Source organism: Hylobates moloch, unplaced genomic scaffold, assembly GCF_009828535.3.
Source record: "Hylobates moloch isolate HMO894 unplaced genomic scaffold, HMol_V3 SCAFFOLD_2, whole genome shotgun sequence".
NCBI classification, from domain to species: Eukaryota; Metazoa; Chordata; class Mammalia; order Primates; family Hylobatidae; genus Hylobates; species Hylobates moloch.
The window spans coordinates 67,716,521-67,737,313 of NW_026652277.1; the positions used below are offsets into that span (position 1 = coordinate 67,716,521).

Here is a 20,793-nt window from a genome sequence, read left to right on the forward strand (position 1 = left end):
GTTTGGCTAAATGAAAACTAAGGGTCTTAAGAGGATGGGTATCTTCACAATTACTGGAGTCAGGGGCAGATCTGGGACTGTATCCCAAGTCTCCTGAATGTTACCAGGCTCCATTTCTGCTTCTATAAAAAACAACAGATACTTCTCAAAAGAAGGCAACAAACATGAAAAAAAGCTCATCATCACTGATCATTAGAGAAATGCAAACCTAAACCACAATGAGATACCATCTCACACCAGTCAGAATGGCCGTTTTTAAAAAGTCAGGAAACAACAGATGCTGGAGAGGCTGTGAAGAAATAGGAATGCTTTTACACTGTTGGTGGGAATGCAAATTAGTTCAGCCATTGTAGAAGACAGTGTGGTGATTCCTCAAGGATCTAGAACCAGAAATACCATTTGACCCAGCAATCCCATTACTGGGTATATACCCAAAGGAATATAAATCATTCTACTGTAAAGACACGTGCACAGGAGCCGCACTATTTACAATAGCAAAGACATGGAACCAACCCAAATGCCCATCAGTGATGGACTGGATAAATAAAATGTGATACATGCACACCATGGAATACTATGCAGCCATAAAAAGAATGAGATTGGCCAGGTGCGGTGGCTCACACCTATAATCCCAGCACTTTGGGAGGCCAAGGCGGGTGGATGACAAGGTCAGGAGTTCAAGACCAGCCTGCCTGGCCAAGATAGTGAAAGCTTGTCTCAAAAAAAAAAAAAAATTAGCCGGGCCTGGTGGTGGGCGCCTGTAATCCCAGCTTCTCAGAAGGCTGAGGCAGAGAATTGTTTGAACCCAGGAGGTGGAGGTTGCAGTGAGCCGAGATTGTGCCACTGTGCTCCAACTTGGTTGACAGAGCGAGACTCTGTCTCCAAAAAAAAAAAAGAAAAAGAATGAGATCATGTCCTTTGCAGGGAAATGGATGCAGCTAGAAGCCATCATCCTCAGCAAACTAACACAGGAACAGAAAACCAAACACCATGTTCTCCCTCATAAGTGGAAGTTGAACACTGAAAACATATGGACACGGAGGGGAACAACACACACTGGGGCCTGTTGCAGGGTGGGGAGCAAGGGGAGGGAGAGCATTACAACAAATACCTAATGTATATGAGGCTTAAAACCTAGATGACAGGTTGATGGGTGCAGCAAACTACCATGCCACATGTATACCTATGTAACAAACCTGCACATTCTGCACGTATTTAAAATAAAAAAAAAACAGAAAACAAAATTAGAACAAGACCCTTTCTATACTTTATAAAAATTCTCAAGGCAGTTAATTGTAGTTGCTAGTACAGAAAACACTTAACCGAAAATAAAAGTATACTTTACTATGGAACTTTCTCTAGTTTAATTCAGGAAGTGAAAAGATGCATTTTCAGAAGTATCCCTTGCTATACAAACTCTTCATAATCCCTCCCCAAAACTCAGAAACCAAATAGTTTCAGGTAGCAAGAGATACTTGTTTTCTAAACTTTCTATCTTATTTTCTAGTCTTATCGGGACCTCAAAGAAGTAACTCCTGAAGGGCTCCAAATGGTAAAGAAAAACTTTGAGTGGGTTGCAGAGAGAGTAGAGGTAAACCTTCTGTAGTAAAACTGTACTGTATTATGTGTTTTTCTTCTAAGAAAATCTTGTTTCAAAAGAAAAAATGGGAGAGTATAGTGCTTTTCTTTTCAGTGACTTTTTTTGTTGTTGTTGTTTTTGAGACGGAGTCTTGCTCTGTCACCCAGGCTGGAGTGCAGTGGCGCCATCTCAGCTCACTGCAAGCTCCGCCTCCCAGGTTCACGCCATTCTCCTGGCTCAGCCTCCCGAGTAGCTGGGACTACAGGCGCCCACCACCATGCCCGGCTAATTTTCTGTATTTTTAGTAGAGACGGGGTTTCACCGTGTTAGTCAGGATGGTCTTGATCTCCTAACCTCGTGATCCCCCTGCCTCGGCCTCCCAAAGCGCTGGGATTACAGGCGTGAGCTACCACGCCCAGCTTTTCAGTGACTTTGAAAGTGAAGAACACTTTCAGGAAAGGTATCAGCTGCGCTATCCTTACTAGTACACTGGAACTCCGTGCTGTTAAGCTAGCCAATACACACCTCCCAGATCCTGTTGGGGAAACCTGGAATCTGTCTCCTCCCTACCCCGCAGGAGAAACCTTATATTTCCTATTCACCTCCACTGCTAGTCAGAGTTCCATTAGCATGGGATGGATGGAACTCTGTGTGACTTTAAATGTTACTTTAAGTTTTATGGTATTAATATAATTCTGGGAGTTGAATGGGGTTTGTGATTATGCAAAGGTCATAATCACATTTGAGAACATTATTCTCATAGGAATATATATTTTGAGTTCCAAGCAATTAACTTACAAAGACTTAGAACATGACTTCTGATTTGGCTGATCATACCTTAAAGCTTCCATTAAACAAAGTGCACTAAAGGTCTTAGGATGAAATATTTTATATTATAATTTCTTGAAAATTAAAATATTTTGAGTATCTTTACTCTTTATTTTAAATAAACATAATTTGTCTGATAAAAATTGAATTCTTTAGGTCTTAATGATGAAGACCACTTTCCTTTATATATTGAGATTATTTTTAAAATAAATCCTGTCTTTTTGTTCTGTTTGTCTCTTTCTTAAATTTGATCTGTTAAGAAAGAAAATATTGTGCCCAGATGTAATTTTACTACAAACTCTAGCTCATTTATTCATTTTTATGTTCTTTTCATATCCATGTATTTTTTCTTCAGTTGCTTTTGAAATCAGAAAGTCAGTGCAGGGTTGTAGTGTTGATGGGCTCTACTTCTGATCTTGGTCACTGTGAAAAAATCAAGAAGGCCTGTGGAAATTTTGGCATTCCATGTGAACTTCGAGTAACATCTGCGCATAAAGGACCAGATGAAACTCTAAGGATTAAAGCTGAGTATGAAGGTAAACCACAAGTAATATGGACATTTCAGGTATTTCTGATTTTGCTAAAAGTTATTACACACTTTAGAATAATAATGCTGAAAAAGAGCTTTGTCACTTTTCTAAGGGAAAAACACATGATATACTAGGCTTTTTTTCTTTTTTTCTTTTTTTTTTTTTTTGAGATGCAGTCTCACTCTGTCGCCCAGGCTGGAGTACAGTGGCGCCATCTCAGCTCACTGCAAGCTCCACCTTCCGGGTTCACACCATTCTCCTTCCTCAGCCTCCCGAGTAGCTGGGACTACAGGCGCCCGCCACCACACCCGGCTAATTTTTTGTATTTTTAATAGAGACGGGGTTTCCACTGTGTTAGCCAGGATGGTCTTGACCTCCTGGTCTCGTGATCCGCCTGCCTTGGCCTCCCAAAGTGCTGGGATTACAGGCGTGAGCCACCGTGCCCAGCCACTAGGCTTTCTTAATACTCACCTTCAAAGAGCTTAAGGTACTCTAGAAGCTTAGAAAAGAAAGGAGCAGGGAGAAATAATTAAAAATGCAAGTATGAAAAGGAAACAAAGACTAGAATGATGAGAACCTCTGGCATCCTTACCTGGTAAGAAGCCCCTGGAGCATTGCTTCTAATATGCTCCAGTAGAAAATAGGCCCCCAGAGTTACAGGAGGTGGGAGGCTGAAATAGCAGGTTCTCCCGGGAATCTTTAATTGCCACCCTTTCCTGGGAGGCGATCAGATAGGAAATTAAAGAACAGTTTCAGAATACAGTACATAAAAAGTAATGGTATAGCAGTGATCTAAAATAATGGAGCCCTGGGTTTACAACCAAATGTTTCTCAACTGGAAAAATTGTTGATTATTTCATGTACAGGTTGTTGCTATGGAAGTGTAGTTACTAATTTTGGGGGAGTGGGAGGTTGGGGGAACTCAGACTCCTTTGATAGCTAATGAATTCTAGAACTCTTTTCAGAAAATCACAAATACATACAATTTTGGATTCTAGGTTACAAATCTCTGCTTTAGGAAACAGAAGGATAATTTATAAATATATCAAAGAATGAATTGCTTAAGAGATTATGTTAAAAAATATATCAAAGGGCCTTAAAAATTTGGGGACACTATATTAATTAAACTTTCCTTCAACTCTTGTTTCAAGACGTGTCCCTAAACCCTTAGTCTGTATTAACTGGTTCTCCCTGCACTGGTTGAGGGACTACCCAGTCAAGAAAGACACCTGTTCAGATGTTGTCATTCTTCACTTTGGCCAGCCTACGCAGCAATAGAAGAGGCCTATGAGCTATTTCCTCACTAACACCCTGCTTCCCCTTTATAATGTAGATCTCAAAAACCAAACCGATTCCAGCTACTTTATTACTTGACTTACAGTAAGTGGCAGAGTAACCTTATATTTTGAATATATGTGTAATAATAATATCTTTTATGTTTTTTCAGAGAAGACTATTCAAGGACCTCAAGTAATTAAAACATATAGGCCTTAAACCAAAAAAAAAAAAAAAAAAAAAAAACCCTGTCTTTAAATCTGTTTTGAATGTTTAGCATGATTATACACTTGTTATTTCCCTAGGGGATGGCATTCCTACTGTATTTGTGGCAGTGGCAGGCAGAAGTAACGGTTTGGGACCAGTGATGTCTGGGAACACTGCATATCCAGTTATCAGCTGTCCTCCCCTCACACCAGACTGGGGAGCTCAGGATGTGTGGTCTTCTCTTCGACTACCCAGTGGTAAGATACACTGAATTTTTTAAAACTGTTCATTACAAGCATTTAACAGATGCAAAACAGTAGACAGAATAGCATAATAAAATCTCATGTACCCATGACCTAGCTTCAGCAATTAACATCTTGTTGTGTCTACAGCCATCTCCTGCTGGATTATTTTAAAGCAGATCTTAGACATTATAGTAATTTATACTTAAGTATATGTTTAAGTAATACGGGCTCTAGTTTTTAAATCATAATCATGATATTGTTACAGAACAAAAGGGGCCCACTATCTGATGCATTAGAAACCGGTGCTATCTAAGCCACCAGGTTTTTGAGAAAGAAAGGCTTCCTCTTCCAAGTTGATCAACAAGAAGACATGAGTCCAGCTCAAATCTGTGCTGGCTTTAAGGCAGTAATTTTATTAGAAAAGGTTTAGGGGATAGATTCTGGGATTAGTAGGTGATTGGTGGAAGGAAAGGGGAGGTCTAGAAAGTCCTTGGGCATGTGCAGTTATCTCTTCATGTTATTTCATGGATCACGTGTGTAAATTTGGGGGAGTTAGAATGAATTATGGTGGAAATTGGGCCTGTGACATCAGTAAGCTGGTTCTGTGCAGACTCTAGTTGGCCATATTGTTTAATCTACCATTCTGCAAACTCAAGAATTTCTGTTAGTTGTTGGTGTCTTTTAACTCTCGGGGACAGTTTCAATACCATATTCACACCCAAGAAAGAGTAGTGGTAGTTTCTTAAGATATAATTTTTAGTTGGTGTCCCAGTTTTCTAATTGTCTCATCCGTTTGTTCAGATCCACCACAGTCCTTATATTGCATTTAGTTGATAATCTCTTAATTTTTTTAATATATAACAATTCATCCTCCCTTTTTCCCTTTCATTTTTTCGATAGAATTTTCTACATTTTGGATTTGGCTTCTTAAATTTCTAGGTGGTGGTAAACATGCTCTTCCATTCCCTATATTTTCTATAAACTGATGGTGAGATCTGTAATAAAATCAAGTTTAGGTATTTTTTTCCCAAGAATTCATGGTATTGATTTTTTTTTTTTTTTTAAGTAAATGTGATCATGTTACTTCTGTAGAGAGAATAAAATTTTATTCTTAAATATTGGGGATAAGGCTGGGTGCAGTGGCTCATGCCTGTCATCCCAGCACTTTGGGAGGCTGAAGCGGGCAGATCTCTTGAGGTCAGGAGTTCAAGACCTGCCTGGCCAATATGGTGAGACCCCATCTCTACTAAAAATACAAAAATTACCTAGGCATGATGGTCAGTACCTGTAATCCCAGCTACTCAGAGGCTGAGGTAGGAGAATCGCTTGAACCTGGGAGGCAGAGGTGAGTCAAGATTGCACCACTGGACTCCAAACTGGGCAACAGAGTGAGACTCCGTCTCAAAATAAAAAATTGGGGATAAAAGATAATAACATAACGAAGTCCCCTTTTGGCTGATGGAACTGGATCACATAACAGTGTTGTGGTTTGTTCATCATAGTCCAAGATATGATCTGATGTTCTGCAGTTTATGAGGGTCAATATTGTTTCAGTAGGAGATTTGCTTTATTACTAAAATCCCTAACTTTTCTCATAGCTGTATATATCCAGTCTTGATATGTGTCAAGTATATTAAGTCCTTGAGCCCTCCAACCTGGTCCAGTGGACTGGCTTCTCTCTAGGCATCCTTGTACTGCTGTTGTCTCAGGATCCCCCTTTACCGTCATTTTGGAGACTCATTTTACCATTCTCTAGGCTTGGATCTCCCATGTTTTCCCCTTACTTGGTTTATTTTTATTTTGTTGGAGTACATTCTTGAACTTAGGGGCAAAAGAATACAAAAGGTAAATTTTGATACCTTGTATATCTAAAATGTGTATATTGAAGCCCTATACTTATTTGATAGTTTAGAAATAGAATCCTATGCTGAAAATCATTTTGCTTTGGAATTTTGGGAGCATTATTACTCCACTGTCTCCTAGCATCCACAGTTGAGGACTCTATTGCTTTTCCACTAGTCTGATTCTAGGTTTCTTATGAATTTTGTTTCTCTCTGGAAACTTTCAGGATCTTTTGTCTTTCATTGTTCTTAAATTTTACAGATGTGATGTGCTGGGTCTGTTTTCATTACGGACTTTCGGTGAGCTCTTTTAATCTGAAATTCTGATTTCTTAGTCCCCATTTTCCTTGAATTATTTAATTTTTATACCCCTCCGTATTCTCTCTTCTCTCATTTTTGAATTTATTCAAATTTGGCCTTCCCTTGATTTCTATTCTACTTGTTTGTCTTGTTGCTATACTTTCTGGAATATTTCCTCAATTTTACATTGCAACCCTTCTATTGAGTTTTTCTTTTTTTTTTTTTTCTTGAGATAGAGTCAGGCTCTGTTGCCCAGGCTGGAGTGCAATGGCACAATCTCAGCTTACTGCAGCCTCCACCTCCCAGGTTCAAGCGGTTCTCGTGCTTCAACTTCCTGAGTACCTGGGATTATAGGTGTGCACCACCACACCCAGCTAATTTTTATATTTTTAGCGGAGATGTGGTTTCACCATTTTGGCCAGGCTGGTCTCGAACTCTTGACCTCAGGTGATCTGCCTGCCCTGGCCTCCCGAAGTGCTGAGGTTATGGGCGTGAGCCACTGTGCCCAGCCTTCATTTTGGATACAGGTGTTTTTTGTTTATTTGTTTTGATACAGGGTCTTTCTCTGTTGCCGAGGTGGGAGCACAGTGGCATGATCATATCTCACTGGACCCTTGAACTCCCAGGCTCATGTGATCTGCCCACCTCAGCCTCCCAAGTGGCTATGACTACAGGCCCACACCATCACACCTGGCTAATTTTTTTACTTTTTGTAGAGATGGGCACTCCGTATGTTGCCCAGGCTTGTCCTGAACTCCTGGACTCAAGCAATCTTCCCACCTCAGCCTCCCAAAGTGTTGGGATTGGGTAGGAACCACTGCCTCTGTTTTTGTTTTTTTGTGTGTTTTTTTTTTTTCCACAATGTTTTTATATTTCTTTTGGTTTTTGATTTCTGGGTTTTTATTGTTGTTGTTGTTGTTTGTGTGTTTTTAAATTTCCAAAAGCTCTTTTTTGTTCTCTAGAGAAGATGATTATAGTCTGTTGCATATAGTTACTTTCTTCAGCTGTCTGGTAATCCTTGGCTCTTTGCTCTTTTAAGAGTAGAGTACTATAAAAAACCAATTGGAAACTTGAAGTGGGTGGTCCATGTCAAAATTGGGCTTCACTGTGGGGTGTATCTGGTAGGGATTGTTCTTCAAACAACCCCTCACATTAGTGTCTAAGTATTTTCTTAGGTGTTGACCAGAATTACTCAGAGAACAAAAGTTGTCTGTGCCTGGTGTCCCCTAGTTCAAAGACACCAAGACTAGAGTCTGTTTTACCTTCAGAAAAATTAAAGTCCTGGCTTGGTGGCTCATGCCTATAATCCCAACACTTGGGAGGCAGAGATTGGTGGATTGCCTGAGCTCAGCCTAAGCAACCTGGTGAAACCCCATCTCTACCATAAATACAAAAATTAGCTAGGCATGGTGGCATACGCCTGTGGTCCCAGCTACTTGGGAAGCCAAGGTGGGAGGATCACTGGAGCTTCGGAAGTTGAGGCAGCAGTGAGCCGTGATCGCACCACTGCACTCCGGATGACAGAGCGAGACCCTGTCTCAGAAAAAAATAAATAATGTTTAAAAAGAAAAAAAATTGCTACAGTGCTTTAAAGAGTTACTCAGGCAGATGGAGTGGGGAAGGAGATATGAGGGCCTAGCTGCTTCTTAGACTTCGAGTCAATCATCTTATTAGTCCCTATTCCCTTCCAAAGGTATCTGGTGCCACTAATTTAGTCAGTCAGCCTTTGGGGGAGTTCTGTAATGTCAGTCATGTTGCTTCTCATCTTTCCCTGCTTTCAGTTTAGAATTAAGTGTTCTTTTTTTTTTTTTTTTTTTTAGATGGAGTTTCGCTCTTGTTGCCCAGGCTAGAGTGCAATGGCGCAACTGGGTTCAAGCGATTCTCTTGCCTCAGCCTCCCAAGTAGCTGAGATCACAGGCATGCACCACCACGCCCAGCTAATTTTGATTAAGTTTTATTGGTCTGCTAACTTAGCTACCAGTGTGTTTGCCTTTCAGCTGCCAAAATGTTACTGCTGTTATCTGGCCTTGTGTGTTCATGCCTATTTCCTTTACTGTTTTTATAGGCTCTGAGAATCAAATTTTGTGCCTAAGCTATCTTTTACAAGATGTGACTATACAAATGTCTCAAGCTAAAAATCAGCGGCTACAAATAAAGCTGTAACCAAATTTGTGCCAGAGGAATTGTATAGATATCCATGGAGCTTACAAAAGGGGAGCATGATAAGCAAAAAACTGGCAATTTTTATAGTAGTGCTGTTTCAGGAGTGACAAATAATCTGGAAGACTTGTACATAATGATCACTAGAATTGGGGATAATCTTTTGAGGAGTAGTTTTACAGTAACCTGTGTAAAATCCTGAAGACTGCCCATATTTCTTCTCATCTCTGATGTCATGCTCACTAGATAATTTTTTTCTTTTTTTTTTTTTTTTTTTTTTTACAATTTAAGCTATTCTTTTACCAGAAAGGGAGTCCTGGGCAGGAGGCACAGGTTATTTCAAATATTAGAGTGGAGCACTCTACCCAGTGTGCTAACAATAGTGGTTGACATTCTTGGAGCACATACTATGTACCAGGCAATGCTCTAAGCACTTTATCTATATTATTAACTCATTGAAGTGTCACATGAGGTAGCTACTAGTTAAAATTCCCTTCTCACAGAAGAGAATAAATTAATGTGAAGTAACTTGACCAATACCACATAGTAAGGGGTGGAGCTCCATAAAATAACGTATTAATACAAATTAGTAAATTGGCCTTGTGATTTGTATTTTACTCTGTTCTTGTTGTGGATAATGGGAGTCAAAGAGCCTGATGAATTCCAAGAATATTGGGAAAATGGAGCTTTTGGAACTATAGCCCCGATCTAGCAAACACTAGACATAATAGTACAACCTCAAGATGCTCTGCCTGAGCAGACGTGGCCCCTAGGATGTTACTTTCTTATTCTGCTGTCTTGGATCTTATTAATATTTATTTATAACTTGACATTTCCTAAAATTATTCTACGGATTTGACTTTTTTTACTGCTCAAAAATGTTAAAATAGTTTAAATGCAGACAGAAAGATTAGCTAGAAAATTGTCAAAACAACATAGCTTAAGTTTGTCTAAGAACAGGTACTTCTGTACACTTACCTTGACCCTTATTTTGCTTCAGTTGCTCTTCGCCAGGGATTGAAAGGGATAGTGTATGTGAACAGAAGTTTCAAAAAGATAAGTTTCTTTGTAAGTGAATTCTATAAGAAGGGTGATAGATGACATATATATAAAATATCTCTTCATGGCAGGTAATACTGACTGCTTTTCCTCTTGTAATCACTTTACCACTCTGGTATTAAAGACAGTTCTACAGATTCTACTTTAGATTAGAATAATGCAATAGCTTTTTATTTTCTGTGGCAGGACTGCTCTGAGTATAAAATTTTTTGTGAGGTTGTATTTTCATTGCTAATTGAGCTCAATTTTCTGTCTTTTCCTTGCTGAACCAATAGGTCTTGGCTGTTCAACCATACTTTCTCCAGAAGGATCAGCTCAATTTGCTGCTCAGATATTTGGATTAAACAACCATTTGGTATGGAGCAAACTGCGAGCAAGCATTTTGAACACATGGATTTCCTTGAAGCAGGCTGACAAGAAAATCAGAGAATGTAATTTATAAGAAAGAATGCCATTGAATTTTTTTTTTTTTTTTTTTTTTTTTTTTTTTTTTGAGACGGAGTCTCGCTCTGCCGCCCAGGCTGGAGTGCAGTGGCGCGATCTCGGCTCACTGCAAGCTCCGCCTCCCGGGTTCACGCCGTTCTCCTGCCTCAGCCTCTCCGAGTAGCTGGGACTACAGGCGCCCGCCACCACGCCCGGCTAGTTTTTTTTTTGTATTGTTAGTAGAGACGGGGTTTCACCGTGGTCTCGATCTCCTGACCTCGTGATCCGCCCGCCTCGGCCTCCCAAAGTGCTGGGATTACAAGCGTGAGCCACCGCGCCCGGCCGCCATTGAATTTTTTAGGGGAAAAACTACAAATTTCTAATTTAGCTGAAGGAAAATCAAGCAACATGAAAAGGTAATTTTAAATTAGAGAACAAAAATAAAATGTATTAGTGAATAAATGCTTCTCTAGATCCTTATTAATAAACATAAACACCTAACGCCTCCTTTCTTAGGCTAGACACCAAGATATTTCAGCCAGCCTTTATCATTCCTCTTACTTTATCCTTTTTCCTTAAGTATTGGTGGTCACTACTATTGAGTTTCTTCCTTAACACTGATTAAATGATCTTAACTCCCTCAGTTAAAACTGGCATTACTGACTCCCAGCTATATTTCTCCAGACTTGTATTTTCTTTTTTTTCTTTTTCTTTTTTTTTTTTTTTGAGACAGGGTCTCACTGTTGCCCAGGCTGGAGTGCAGTGGGGTGATCTCAGTTCACTGCTGCCTTCCCTCTTGGGCTCAAGCAGTTCTCCCACCTCAGCCTCTCGAGTAACAGGGACTATGATCTTGCAGCACCATGCCAAGCTAATTTTATTTTTTTGTAGAGATGAGCTCTTACTATGTCACCCAGGTTTGTCTCAAACTCCTGAACCCAAGTAATTCTCCTATCTCAGCCTCCCAAAGTGCTAGGGTTACAGGCATGAGCCACTGTGCCTGTCTAGACTTGTACTTTCAACTGTCCGTTTCTCCCTATATGTCCCATGGGCACTCATAAAAAAACAGAATGCTCCCAACTTTATTCATCGTCCAAGCCTGTAACTCTTGGTATACTCACTGTTGCAAGTCAGAAGCTTGATTTGATCACTGATGTTTTTCTCACGTTTCACATCTCACTCATGACCAAGTCATGTTGGTGTTAATTTCTGATTAACCCTTGAATTTACCATCTTCTCATCTTCTGTACAAAAGCCTCAAGTGAGGGTCAAATTCAACATTATCCTGATCTAGACAGTCCCCATTCTCAAACCACCACCCTTTTCCAAGTTGATTGCCCAAGGACTTCTAACATAATAAACTCTTTTGCACCACACGCTTCTTTGAAAATATACATGCTGTTGACCCTCTCTCTCTGTAGAAAACTGCACACATAAAACTTACCAACAGATTTCATTGGTTCTTGGGTTGTCCCAAAGCCTATCCATGGTTTATAGATTAAGAATTAATGCGGTAGCCAGGCACAGTGGCTCACACCTATGATCACAGCACTTCGGGAGGCTGAAGCAAGCAGATCACTTTAAGTCAGGAGTTTGAGACCAGCCTGGCCAACATGGTGAAACTCTGTCTCTACTAAAAATACAAAAATTAGCCAGCTGTGATGATGGGCGCCTGTAATCCCAGCTACTTGGGAGGCTGAGGCATGAGAATTGCTTGAACCCAGGAGGCGGAGGTTGCAGTGAGCCTAGATCACGCCACTGCACTCCAACCTGGGCAACAGAGCGAGACTCTGTCTCAAAAGGGGAAAAAAAAAATTGCTGATGTGACCCAGGAAGAGAACTCATTTTCCTCGTAATTTTTGGACTGCCACACATTGGTAACTTTAGTTCTTTGAAGGCCCACATTTTTATCATTAAGACCTATTTGTTAGCTAGTAGAGCTTTATTTTCACTGTCCATGAAACCTTCTGTAACCACAGTGACTACAAGTAGTTCTTTCTCTATTGAATTATTAGGTCCAGAATAGAAGATGTCATTGTACACTTTATTTCCCTCACACTGTGTTACGCTCTGATGTGCTATGCTTAGCTATCTGCCAGAGATTAGTAAATTATAAAACTCATGTGTACTACTTAAGTTTATATCTTATGCTAGTTTATGAGAACAATTAAAAGGACTTAGAAGATTAACTTTGGTTTCATGGTCTCTGAAGTCAGTGGCTATTTCAGCTTGTTTACCCTTACCTAGTGTTAAGACTCCATCTACTCCTGTGCAGTATATGAAAATTTTTAAACTTTCATTTAGACTGGTGGATAGGACTGACCATTATAAATTGTCATTATCAATTTTTTTTCCTTTTTTTTTTTTAAGAGCCAAGTTCTCACTGTGTCCCAGGCTGGAGTGCAGTGGCATGATTATAGCTCCCTGCAGCCTTGAACTCCTGGACTCAAGCTGCAGCCTCTTGAGTAGCTGGGTGCATGTGCCACCACACCCAATTATGAATTTCATCATTAGTTTCTTAGTAGAGTCCACATGTCCTCAGTAGTAAGTTCATCAGTGCTAAATATTTGAAGGTATTTCTACTGTTTTGTAAAAGTAACTTAAGCCTACCTGGTCTGCTATCTTTTGAGTATTTATACTTTCTACAGGCTTGTAGGTAAACATAAATAAAAATAGAAAAATTATCCCAATAATAGTTTTTAACCTTTTATGATAAAGACATGCTTAGAAGTGCTGTTAAGCTTTCTGAGATTTAACCACTGAAAGTAAGTAAAAGACAAAGCACTTAGGTAAAGCTTCATTCAGTATTCATTCACCCAATACTGGTTTGATTCTAGGGCCTAGGAAAATTGGACTGAATAAAGCCCTCGTCCACATGGAACTTACGTTTTAGAGGGGAAAACAAACCATAAAAAGGTAAACAGTATAAAATTAGGAAAAGATAAATGCATATGAAGAATCAAAATGAGGACAGTGATGGGGATAAGAGGGGAAGGTTTCTGAGGAGAGCAGAGCAATGACGTAAAACCAAGACACACAGAGAGGGAAATAGCTTTCCATACTAAAGGAATGGGAAATAAAGCTGAGTTTTGCCTTGAGGACCTCCAAACATGAGAACTGCTAGAGCTCTGTGAACAAGGATGAGCGTGGAAGACAATATAAGCAAAGGCTAGATCACTTAGGGCCTATAGGCCACACTGAAGTGTGACAGGAAAAACTACTCAGTTTGAGCAGAGGCCTGACATACTTAACATATTTAAAGGTTCTCTGGCTGTTGTGTGGACAAGAGGAGAGGCAGAGATTGGTTAAGAGGCTCTTGTAGCCCAGGTGAGGGATGATGTATGATCTTCAACATGTCTGATTTTTTTGTGCCTCAATTTCATGAAGTGTGAAAATGCAACTAATACCACCTCATAAAGTTGTGAGAATTACATGAGTCAATATATGTAAGGCCCATCATGGCACACAAATGTGTTATGTAATATCCATTTGGCAGACTGAAGAACAACAGTATGAATGGAATTCATTCACCATGAAAATTACCTGGAATTCTCCGGGCACGGTAGCTCATGCCTATAATCCCAGCACTTTGGGAGGCCGAGGCAGGTGGATCACCTGAGATCAGGAGTTCGAGACCAGCCTGACCAACATGGAGAAACCCCCATCTCTAATAAAAATACAAAACTAGCCAGGCATGGTGGCACATTCCTGTAATCCCAGCTACTCAGGAGGCTGAGGCAAGAGAATCACTTGAACCTGGGAAGCAGAGGTTGTGGTGAGCCGAGATTGTGCCACTGCACTCCAGCCTGGGCAACAAGGGCAAAACTGTTTCAAAAAAAAAATGAAAGAAAATTACCTGGATTTCAATATTGCCATCAGCTGATTTAATTTCTAAAAATATGAAGAAAGGGGCAGTGTGATGTGCCACAGAGCATCCACAAACTGCCATTTCAGCCCAGCCAACCTTAGAAAGCCACTGAAGAGTTGTTTTTAATGGTGTTTTTACATCCAGCTTCCCACACCTCAAATACTTGGGGTGGAACTGTTAATCTCACATTGCAGCACAATGAAAATAGTGGAATGGAAATCAAGTTATAAAATGGAGCTAAATATTTCTTCTGCTTGCCTCTGAGTTAACAAGATACCATAAGATACTGTACATGAGGCCGGGCACGGTGGCTCACGCCTTATTTCTTCTGCTTGCCTCAGAGTTGACAAGATGCTGTACATGAGGCCGGGTGCAGTGGCTCACGCCTGTAATCCCAGCACTTTGGGAGGGTGAGGCGGGCAGATCACCTGAGGTCGGGAGTTCAAGACCAGCCTGACTGACATGGAGAAACCCCCTCTTTACTAAAAATACAAAATTAGCCAGGCACGGTGGTGCGTGCCTGTAATTCCAGCTACTCGGGAGGCTGAGGCAGGAGAATCGCTTGAACCCAGAAGGCAGAGGTCGTGGTGAGCACTCCAGCCTGGGCAGCAAGAGCAAAACTCTGTCACCAAAAAAAAAACACAAAAAAAACTACATAGAAGCTTCTCAAATCATAAATGGCTAAATCCATTAATATAAAAATACATTGTGGATACTGATGAGATGGCTAATTCTGTCAACTTGACTGGGCTACGGGATGCCTTGATAGTTGGTCAAACATCATTTCTAGGTACATCTGTGATGGTGTTTCTGGAAGAGACTAGCACTTGAATCAGTAGACTTGAGTAAAGAAGACTGCCTTCACCCATGTGAGTGGGTGCCATCTAATCCATTGAGGGCCTGAATAGAACAAAACAGGGGAGGAAGGGTGAACTGCTGGGACATCCATTTCGTGCCCCCAGACGTTGGTGCTCCTGGTCCTCAGGCCTTCAGACTAGGACTTAAACGTTATTGCCTCCCCTGATTCTCAAGCCTTTGGGTTTGGAACTACACTGGCTTTCCTGGGCCTTCAGCCTGCAGAAGGGAGACTGTGGGACTTCACCTCCATTTTGCAGAGCCAATTTCTCATAATCTCTACATATCCTATTGGTTCTGTATTTTTTAGAGAATGAATACAGCCTACTATGTATATATAAGACCCTGGGAATGCAAAGATGAAAAAACCTTCTGCTCTCAATGAATCTTGGAAGTCCCCAGAGGCAAACAATTTCAAAACACTGTATTAAGTCTTAATATGGAATTAACAATAGGGTATTGTGAATACACAAAAGTACGAAGGGCTCTCTGATCTCTAGAAACCAATTGTATACTGTGAATGAAAGAGCCTCTAATTCTCCACAGTCTATACTCAATCTCTCTTACCTTTCCATAATTTTCTTCAGCAAACTTATTACCACCAAACATAGTACATGTTTATTACCCATCTCTCCCAACTAGAAAATAAATTTATTACACTGGGCTGTCTTCTTTGTTGTCAGCTGTATCTCAGCAACTGATGTAATACACGGCACTGGCATATACAAGACATTCAAACACTTGTCAGATGAATAAAAGTGCAAATTCCAGGAGGTAGGGGGAACACATAACTACACACAGAAGTTAGAGGTGAATAGCATGCAAGGGGGCTAGGAAATGAGTAAAGAGACCTATGTGAGTTGGGGAGGTGGCAAGCAGAGGCCAGATCACAAAAGCTCTTACTGCTAGTCTTTGTAGTTCGGATTTTATCATGAGGGTAGGAAAGTGGCATCAGATACGTGCTTTAAGCGATCAGTCTGGTTTTTTTCCCAGCATGTGAAAACAGAAGATGCCACCTATGAATCAGAGTGGGCCCTCACCAGACAATCTTTCCATCCTTCACAATGTGAGATGTAAATTTGTTGTTTATTTTAAAAAACAAAACAAAAACACCACTATGGTTTGGAAGATTCCTGTTTCAAAAACGGCAGGTTAAGCCCCATATTTATAGGCTGTTTGCCACAAAACTCCACTAAAATGACATAAGAAATAGAAACAAGTCCACAGCAGCAAAATTCTGAGCATGTCTAAAAGCTACAAGGTATATGGGATTTGAATGATATAGAAACAAAAATTGCCAATTCTTATATAAAGTCAATGTTCTAAAAAGTACTACTAGGGCAGTGGCTCTTAACTTTTGGGAGGGGATGGTGGATATAAACACCTTTGGAGAATACAGTGGAATCTACATTTTCTCAGAATAACAAAATAGAACAAAATTTTGGGTATACCCAATATTCTCACACATTTTGGGTATACCGTGTTATCTGGAGTTCCCACCCCCTGAAATCTAAACATAACTGGCTTGAAACCTGTGACAATTCTAGTCAGTAAAAGTCTAAAGCTCTTCTCATGATTTTTACTAATTCTCAAGAATTACACCCTCCAGCACCTAGAGTTCAAGCTACCTTTCATGCTCTTTGCATTGTATACACTGCAAGAACCAGACAAAAAATATGGCAGGGCACCACATGCCATATCAGGAGCTGGGCAGTTTCTGCCCTCAAGGAACTCAGATTAGGCAAGGAATGTAAAGCAAAAAATGCCAATTATGTGCCAGGCAGTATGCCAGATCCTAGGGATACTGCAGTGAACAAGGTAAATATGGTTCCTTGGCCTCAGAACTACAGTCCATACGGAGTGAGATAACCCTTTATTATCAATGCTCAGAAGTAGACAGTCCTATAGGCGGTCTGCCAACCTTTTTGGCACCAGGGACCGGTTTCAGGGAAGACAATCTTTCCACAGGAGTTGGACAGTTGGTTTCAGTATGATTCAAGCTGATTACATTTATTATTAGATTCTCTTAAGGAGTGAGCAACCTAGATCCTTCACATTCCCAGTTCACAATAGGGTTTGAGCTTCTGAGAGAAGCTAATGTCACAGCTGATCCAACAGGAGCTCAGGCGGTACTGCTCACTGGCCCACCGATCACCTACTGCTGTGCCGCCCGGTTCCTAACAGGCTGCAGACCGGTACCAGGGTTGGGGACCCCTATTCTAAGAGGATGCAACCAGAAGGTTGCCTAGTCTGCAAGATCAAATGTTTCCTCAAAGTAACTCAACGTAGAACCAGAAAGACTGGAAGACAAAAAGAAGTTAGCAAGGCCGGGCACGATGGCTTACGCCTGTAATCCCTGTACTTTGGGAGGCTGAGGAGGGCGGATCACTTGAGGTCAGGAGTTTGAGACCAGCTTGGCCAACATAGTGAAACCCCATCTCTACTAAAAATTCAAAAATTAACCGGGCGTGGTGGCTCATGCCTGTAGGCCCAGCTACTTGGGAGGCTGAGGCAAAAGAATCGCTTGAACCCAGGAGGTGGAGACTGCAGTGAGGTTCATCCTGGGTCACAGAGCTAGACTACGTCTCAAAAAAAAAAAAAAGTTAGCTAGGTTCCTGAGGGACACAGGAAGTAGCAGAAGTTGTAAAGGTCATGACAAGATATGAGTCTGAAGAGCAGGCCATTCAATAAAATACAACATTCACATCAAGTGAATCACTCACATCGTCTTGGTGTGGTGGCTCATGCCTGTAATCCCAGCACTTGGGGAGGCTGTGGTGGGAGGATTGCTTGAGCCCAGGAGTTCCAGACCAGCTTGGGCAACACGGCAAAGATCCCCGTCTCCTAAAAAAACAAACAAAAAAAATCACTCAGATCAAGTGTACCCAACAGATATCAATTCCCTTCGTACATTTGAACACGTCTTGATACTAAGGTCGTAAGCAAACCCTAATATTTTATATCTCTAGAACAAATATAGTATCAACATTTCACAATCGGGAAAACAGACTCCCAGAAGCTAAGTAACTTGTTTATTGTCAGACATCTAGTGAGTCGCAGAGCCAGGGAACTGACCGCGGGCATTTTCACCCCATTACCCTTCCAGCTTATTGCAGACTGCTCCCGAAGGGAGCGAAAAGGACAGGCAAAGAGTTTCACCAAATCCTTTGTAATGGGAGATTCTTGCCTTCTTATCTTTCCTCACGTTTGCTTCTCTGCCATAATGTCCTCCCGCACTTTCCCCAGAACCCAAGTTCTCCTAATCATCTTTCAAGATCCCTTTCCCTCAACCACCGATGAGCCGTGCCCATTTCTCCTTCAAATGACTCCCTACGGTTTCTAGTTGGTAGTCTCTTATTTACCACCTCATAGTCCTTTTATTTATATCCCACAAATGATCGTCCGGCCCCGCACCGTGGGACCTGGACGCTGCCTTGACCATGGCGGTCTCCTGGAAACAGGCTGCTTTGAGCCGAAACTGGTGACCGTTTCCCAACCCCGTCCAGGAGTCCGACGCCTCTTTTCTCCAGGCCAACTTCAAGTGAGGTGTATCAACTCTATCCGTACAAATTTCTTGCCACGAGAGCAAAAGATTATGGTCTCTGATGCTGCCTCAGGGCTGAAGACGCTCCCAACCCGGCGACGCTTAGCAATCATCGACTTCCTCCTCCTCTCGGCTGCCTCGGAGATCCTCTTCCGGGGCAGAGGTCGCCCCGCCCCGCCCCGCCCCGCCCCTCGTCTCCTCCAAGATGGCGAGCGGCGGCAGCGGGGGGGTGTCAGTACCTGCGCTGTGGAGTGAAGTGAACCGGTATGGCCAGAACGGCGACTTCACGCGCGCTCTCAAGACCGTCAATAAGAGTAAGTGTCGGGGTGGGCACTGGGGCGGGCCCAGGCCGGCGGGAGGATGCGGCCTGTTTCCGGCGCGCGAGACCACCTCGCGCGAGAGGCACGGGAAGGGGAGACCCCCGAAACCCCCCCCCCGCTCATTATCCGCCCGGCTCGGGCCCGAGCGCCAGGCAGACGCAGGTCTCACCCCTCGGCTTCACCAGGCCAGCCTGGGGTCCCTGGTTGCTTAGAGCCACGTGTACTTCTCTCTAACCCGCGAGGGAAGGTTTTAAAGAGACCGCAGCTCCCGGAGTCCATTTCAAGCTGTTTTCTTATTTGACTCTTTGCTGCTTTATTTCACAAATATCCCAAAGTGCCTCCTTTTCTTCATCTTGAGCGCAATGATCAGAACTGTATTGCGGAAGGAGCTTGTTCTCTTTGGCCGCTAAAGGGGGAGGAACCTGCTTGGGACACGTAGTTTAGAGGCTGGTGCTGACCAGGTGGAAGCTGTACGGATTCTACGGGGCGAGAGGAAAGGGCTGGGTCTGGATGTCAGGCCTGTCATTCCCACAGATGGGATCTCTTCAGTGTCATTAAGTTAGGAAATATGTGTGTGGAAGCACCAACACTTGAAATAATGTAGGAAGAAAAGTTTGGCCTGTGTTTTTGCACTGTAAGGGATAATTTCGGGTTTTACCGCCTTTGGTGTGAGGTTTAATTCATCATATTCTTTGTTCCTTACTACATACCTGGAATATGGCCATGCTACTTAATGTTCTCGGTGGTGCGCAGTTCTTTACTGAAGATACAGCCTGTGCATGTTAGATTTGGAAATGTAATTACCAAGGCAGGGCTAGCTGTTCAGAGTAGTATTAACCTAAAAGGTGTGTCAGTAACATACAAAGCTGTCTAAATAATTTTCGACACTCTAGTCCTGGGTTAACGTGAAAAGTAGTGATTGTGCCCACAGTGCACTTTTGGTGATTTCAGACATTGAGGAAAATAGCTACGAATTAGAATTATTTGATCCCTAAATTTGTTTGAATTAACTCTAGCCTTCCAACCAGTACTATATACTTAGTGTAGTATTTTGCAGGAATTCTTTAATCAGCAAAGATTGTCAACTTGTTTACCAGTATGTTTTCTTAATTGGTAGAAATTCTTGTGATTCTTTGAGAATTGGACTTCTGTAGTTGCACAGGAGCAAGAGTAACTATGATCCTGGTCATTTTAACACCGAACAGTTGTTAGCTTTGAAACTTGCCACCTGAGTTCTTCCCTATACTTTGGTCATCTTAGTTGAAAAGGGAAAATTTTAATGATTTTTGGAAACGTTGCCAGCAAGATAAATTGCCTTTGTATTATACTTTATAAAATTTTTCCAAAATATTCTCATTTCATGTTGTCAGTAACCTTATTAAATAGGTAATGCTTTTCTAATCATTTTGTAGCTCAGAAAACTGAGATTTGGCTGTTAAGTGATATGCCCAAGACCTCAAAGCATTTAGTGGCAAGCTTGCACCAAACCTAGGTCATTTGCTTCCAAATTCTACCTGAACTTTTTCCCTGTGGAGTAATGAACTATGTAGAATGTAGCGTGCATTTCAAGATGAAGTATCTGGAGAAATTGCTTCTTTCTTCTTTATTTCACCGCACTTTTTTGGTACATGTATATTGGGAATCTTTTATCATTGAAAATGTAATCTATAATTCTGTAACTCTCCTTATTGTCACTTCTTAAGTTAAAAGCGAAGATTAGTTGTTTCCTGGGTTTGTTTTGTTTTGTTGCTGTTTCTTCCAG

The 20,793-nt window shown here is 41.5% G+C and overlaps 2 protein-coding genes across 4 annotated transcripts in view; both read left to right on the top strand.

Annotated features, from left to right (window-relative positions):
• PAICS (phosphoribosylaminoimidazole carboxylase and phosphoribosylaminoimidazolesuccinocarboxamide synthase) overlaps window positions 1–10,483 on the top strand; it is a 49,190-nt gene extending 38,707 nt beyond the window's left edge. For both annotated transcript variants that reach the window (XM_032151499.2, XM_032151504.2), the window contains 4 exons: window positions 1,508–1,591; window positions 2,763–2,943; window positions 4,518–4,676; window positions 10,300–10,483. In XM_032151499.2, coding sequence (XP_032007390.2) covers window positions 1,508–1,591; window positions 2,763–2,943; window positions 4,518–4,676; window positions 10,300–10,466 — 591 coding nt within the window. In that variant the 3' untranslated portion in view covers window positions 10,467–10,483. The remainder of the gene's footprint in view (window positions 1–1,507; window positions 1,592–2,762; window positions 2,944–4,517; window positions 4,677–10,299) is intronic.
• An 8,411-nt stretch (window positions 10,484–18,894) lies between these two features.
• Window positions 18,895–20,793, top strand: part of SRP72 (signal recognition particle 72) — a 36,175-nt gene continuing 34,276 nt past the window's right edge. For both annotated transcript variants that reach the window (XM_032151510.2, XM_058434457.1), the window contains exon 1: window positions 18,895–19,025. In XM_032151510.2, the coding sequence (XP_032007401.1) occupies window positions 18,917–19,025 (109 nt within the window). In that variant the 5' untranslated portion in view covers window positions 18,895–18,916. The remainder of the gene's footprint in view (window positions 19,026–20,793) is intronic.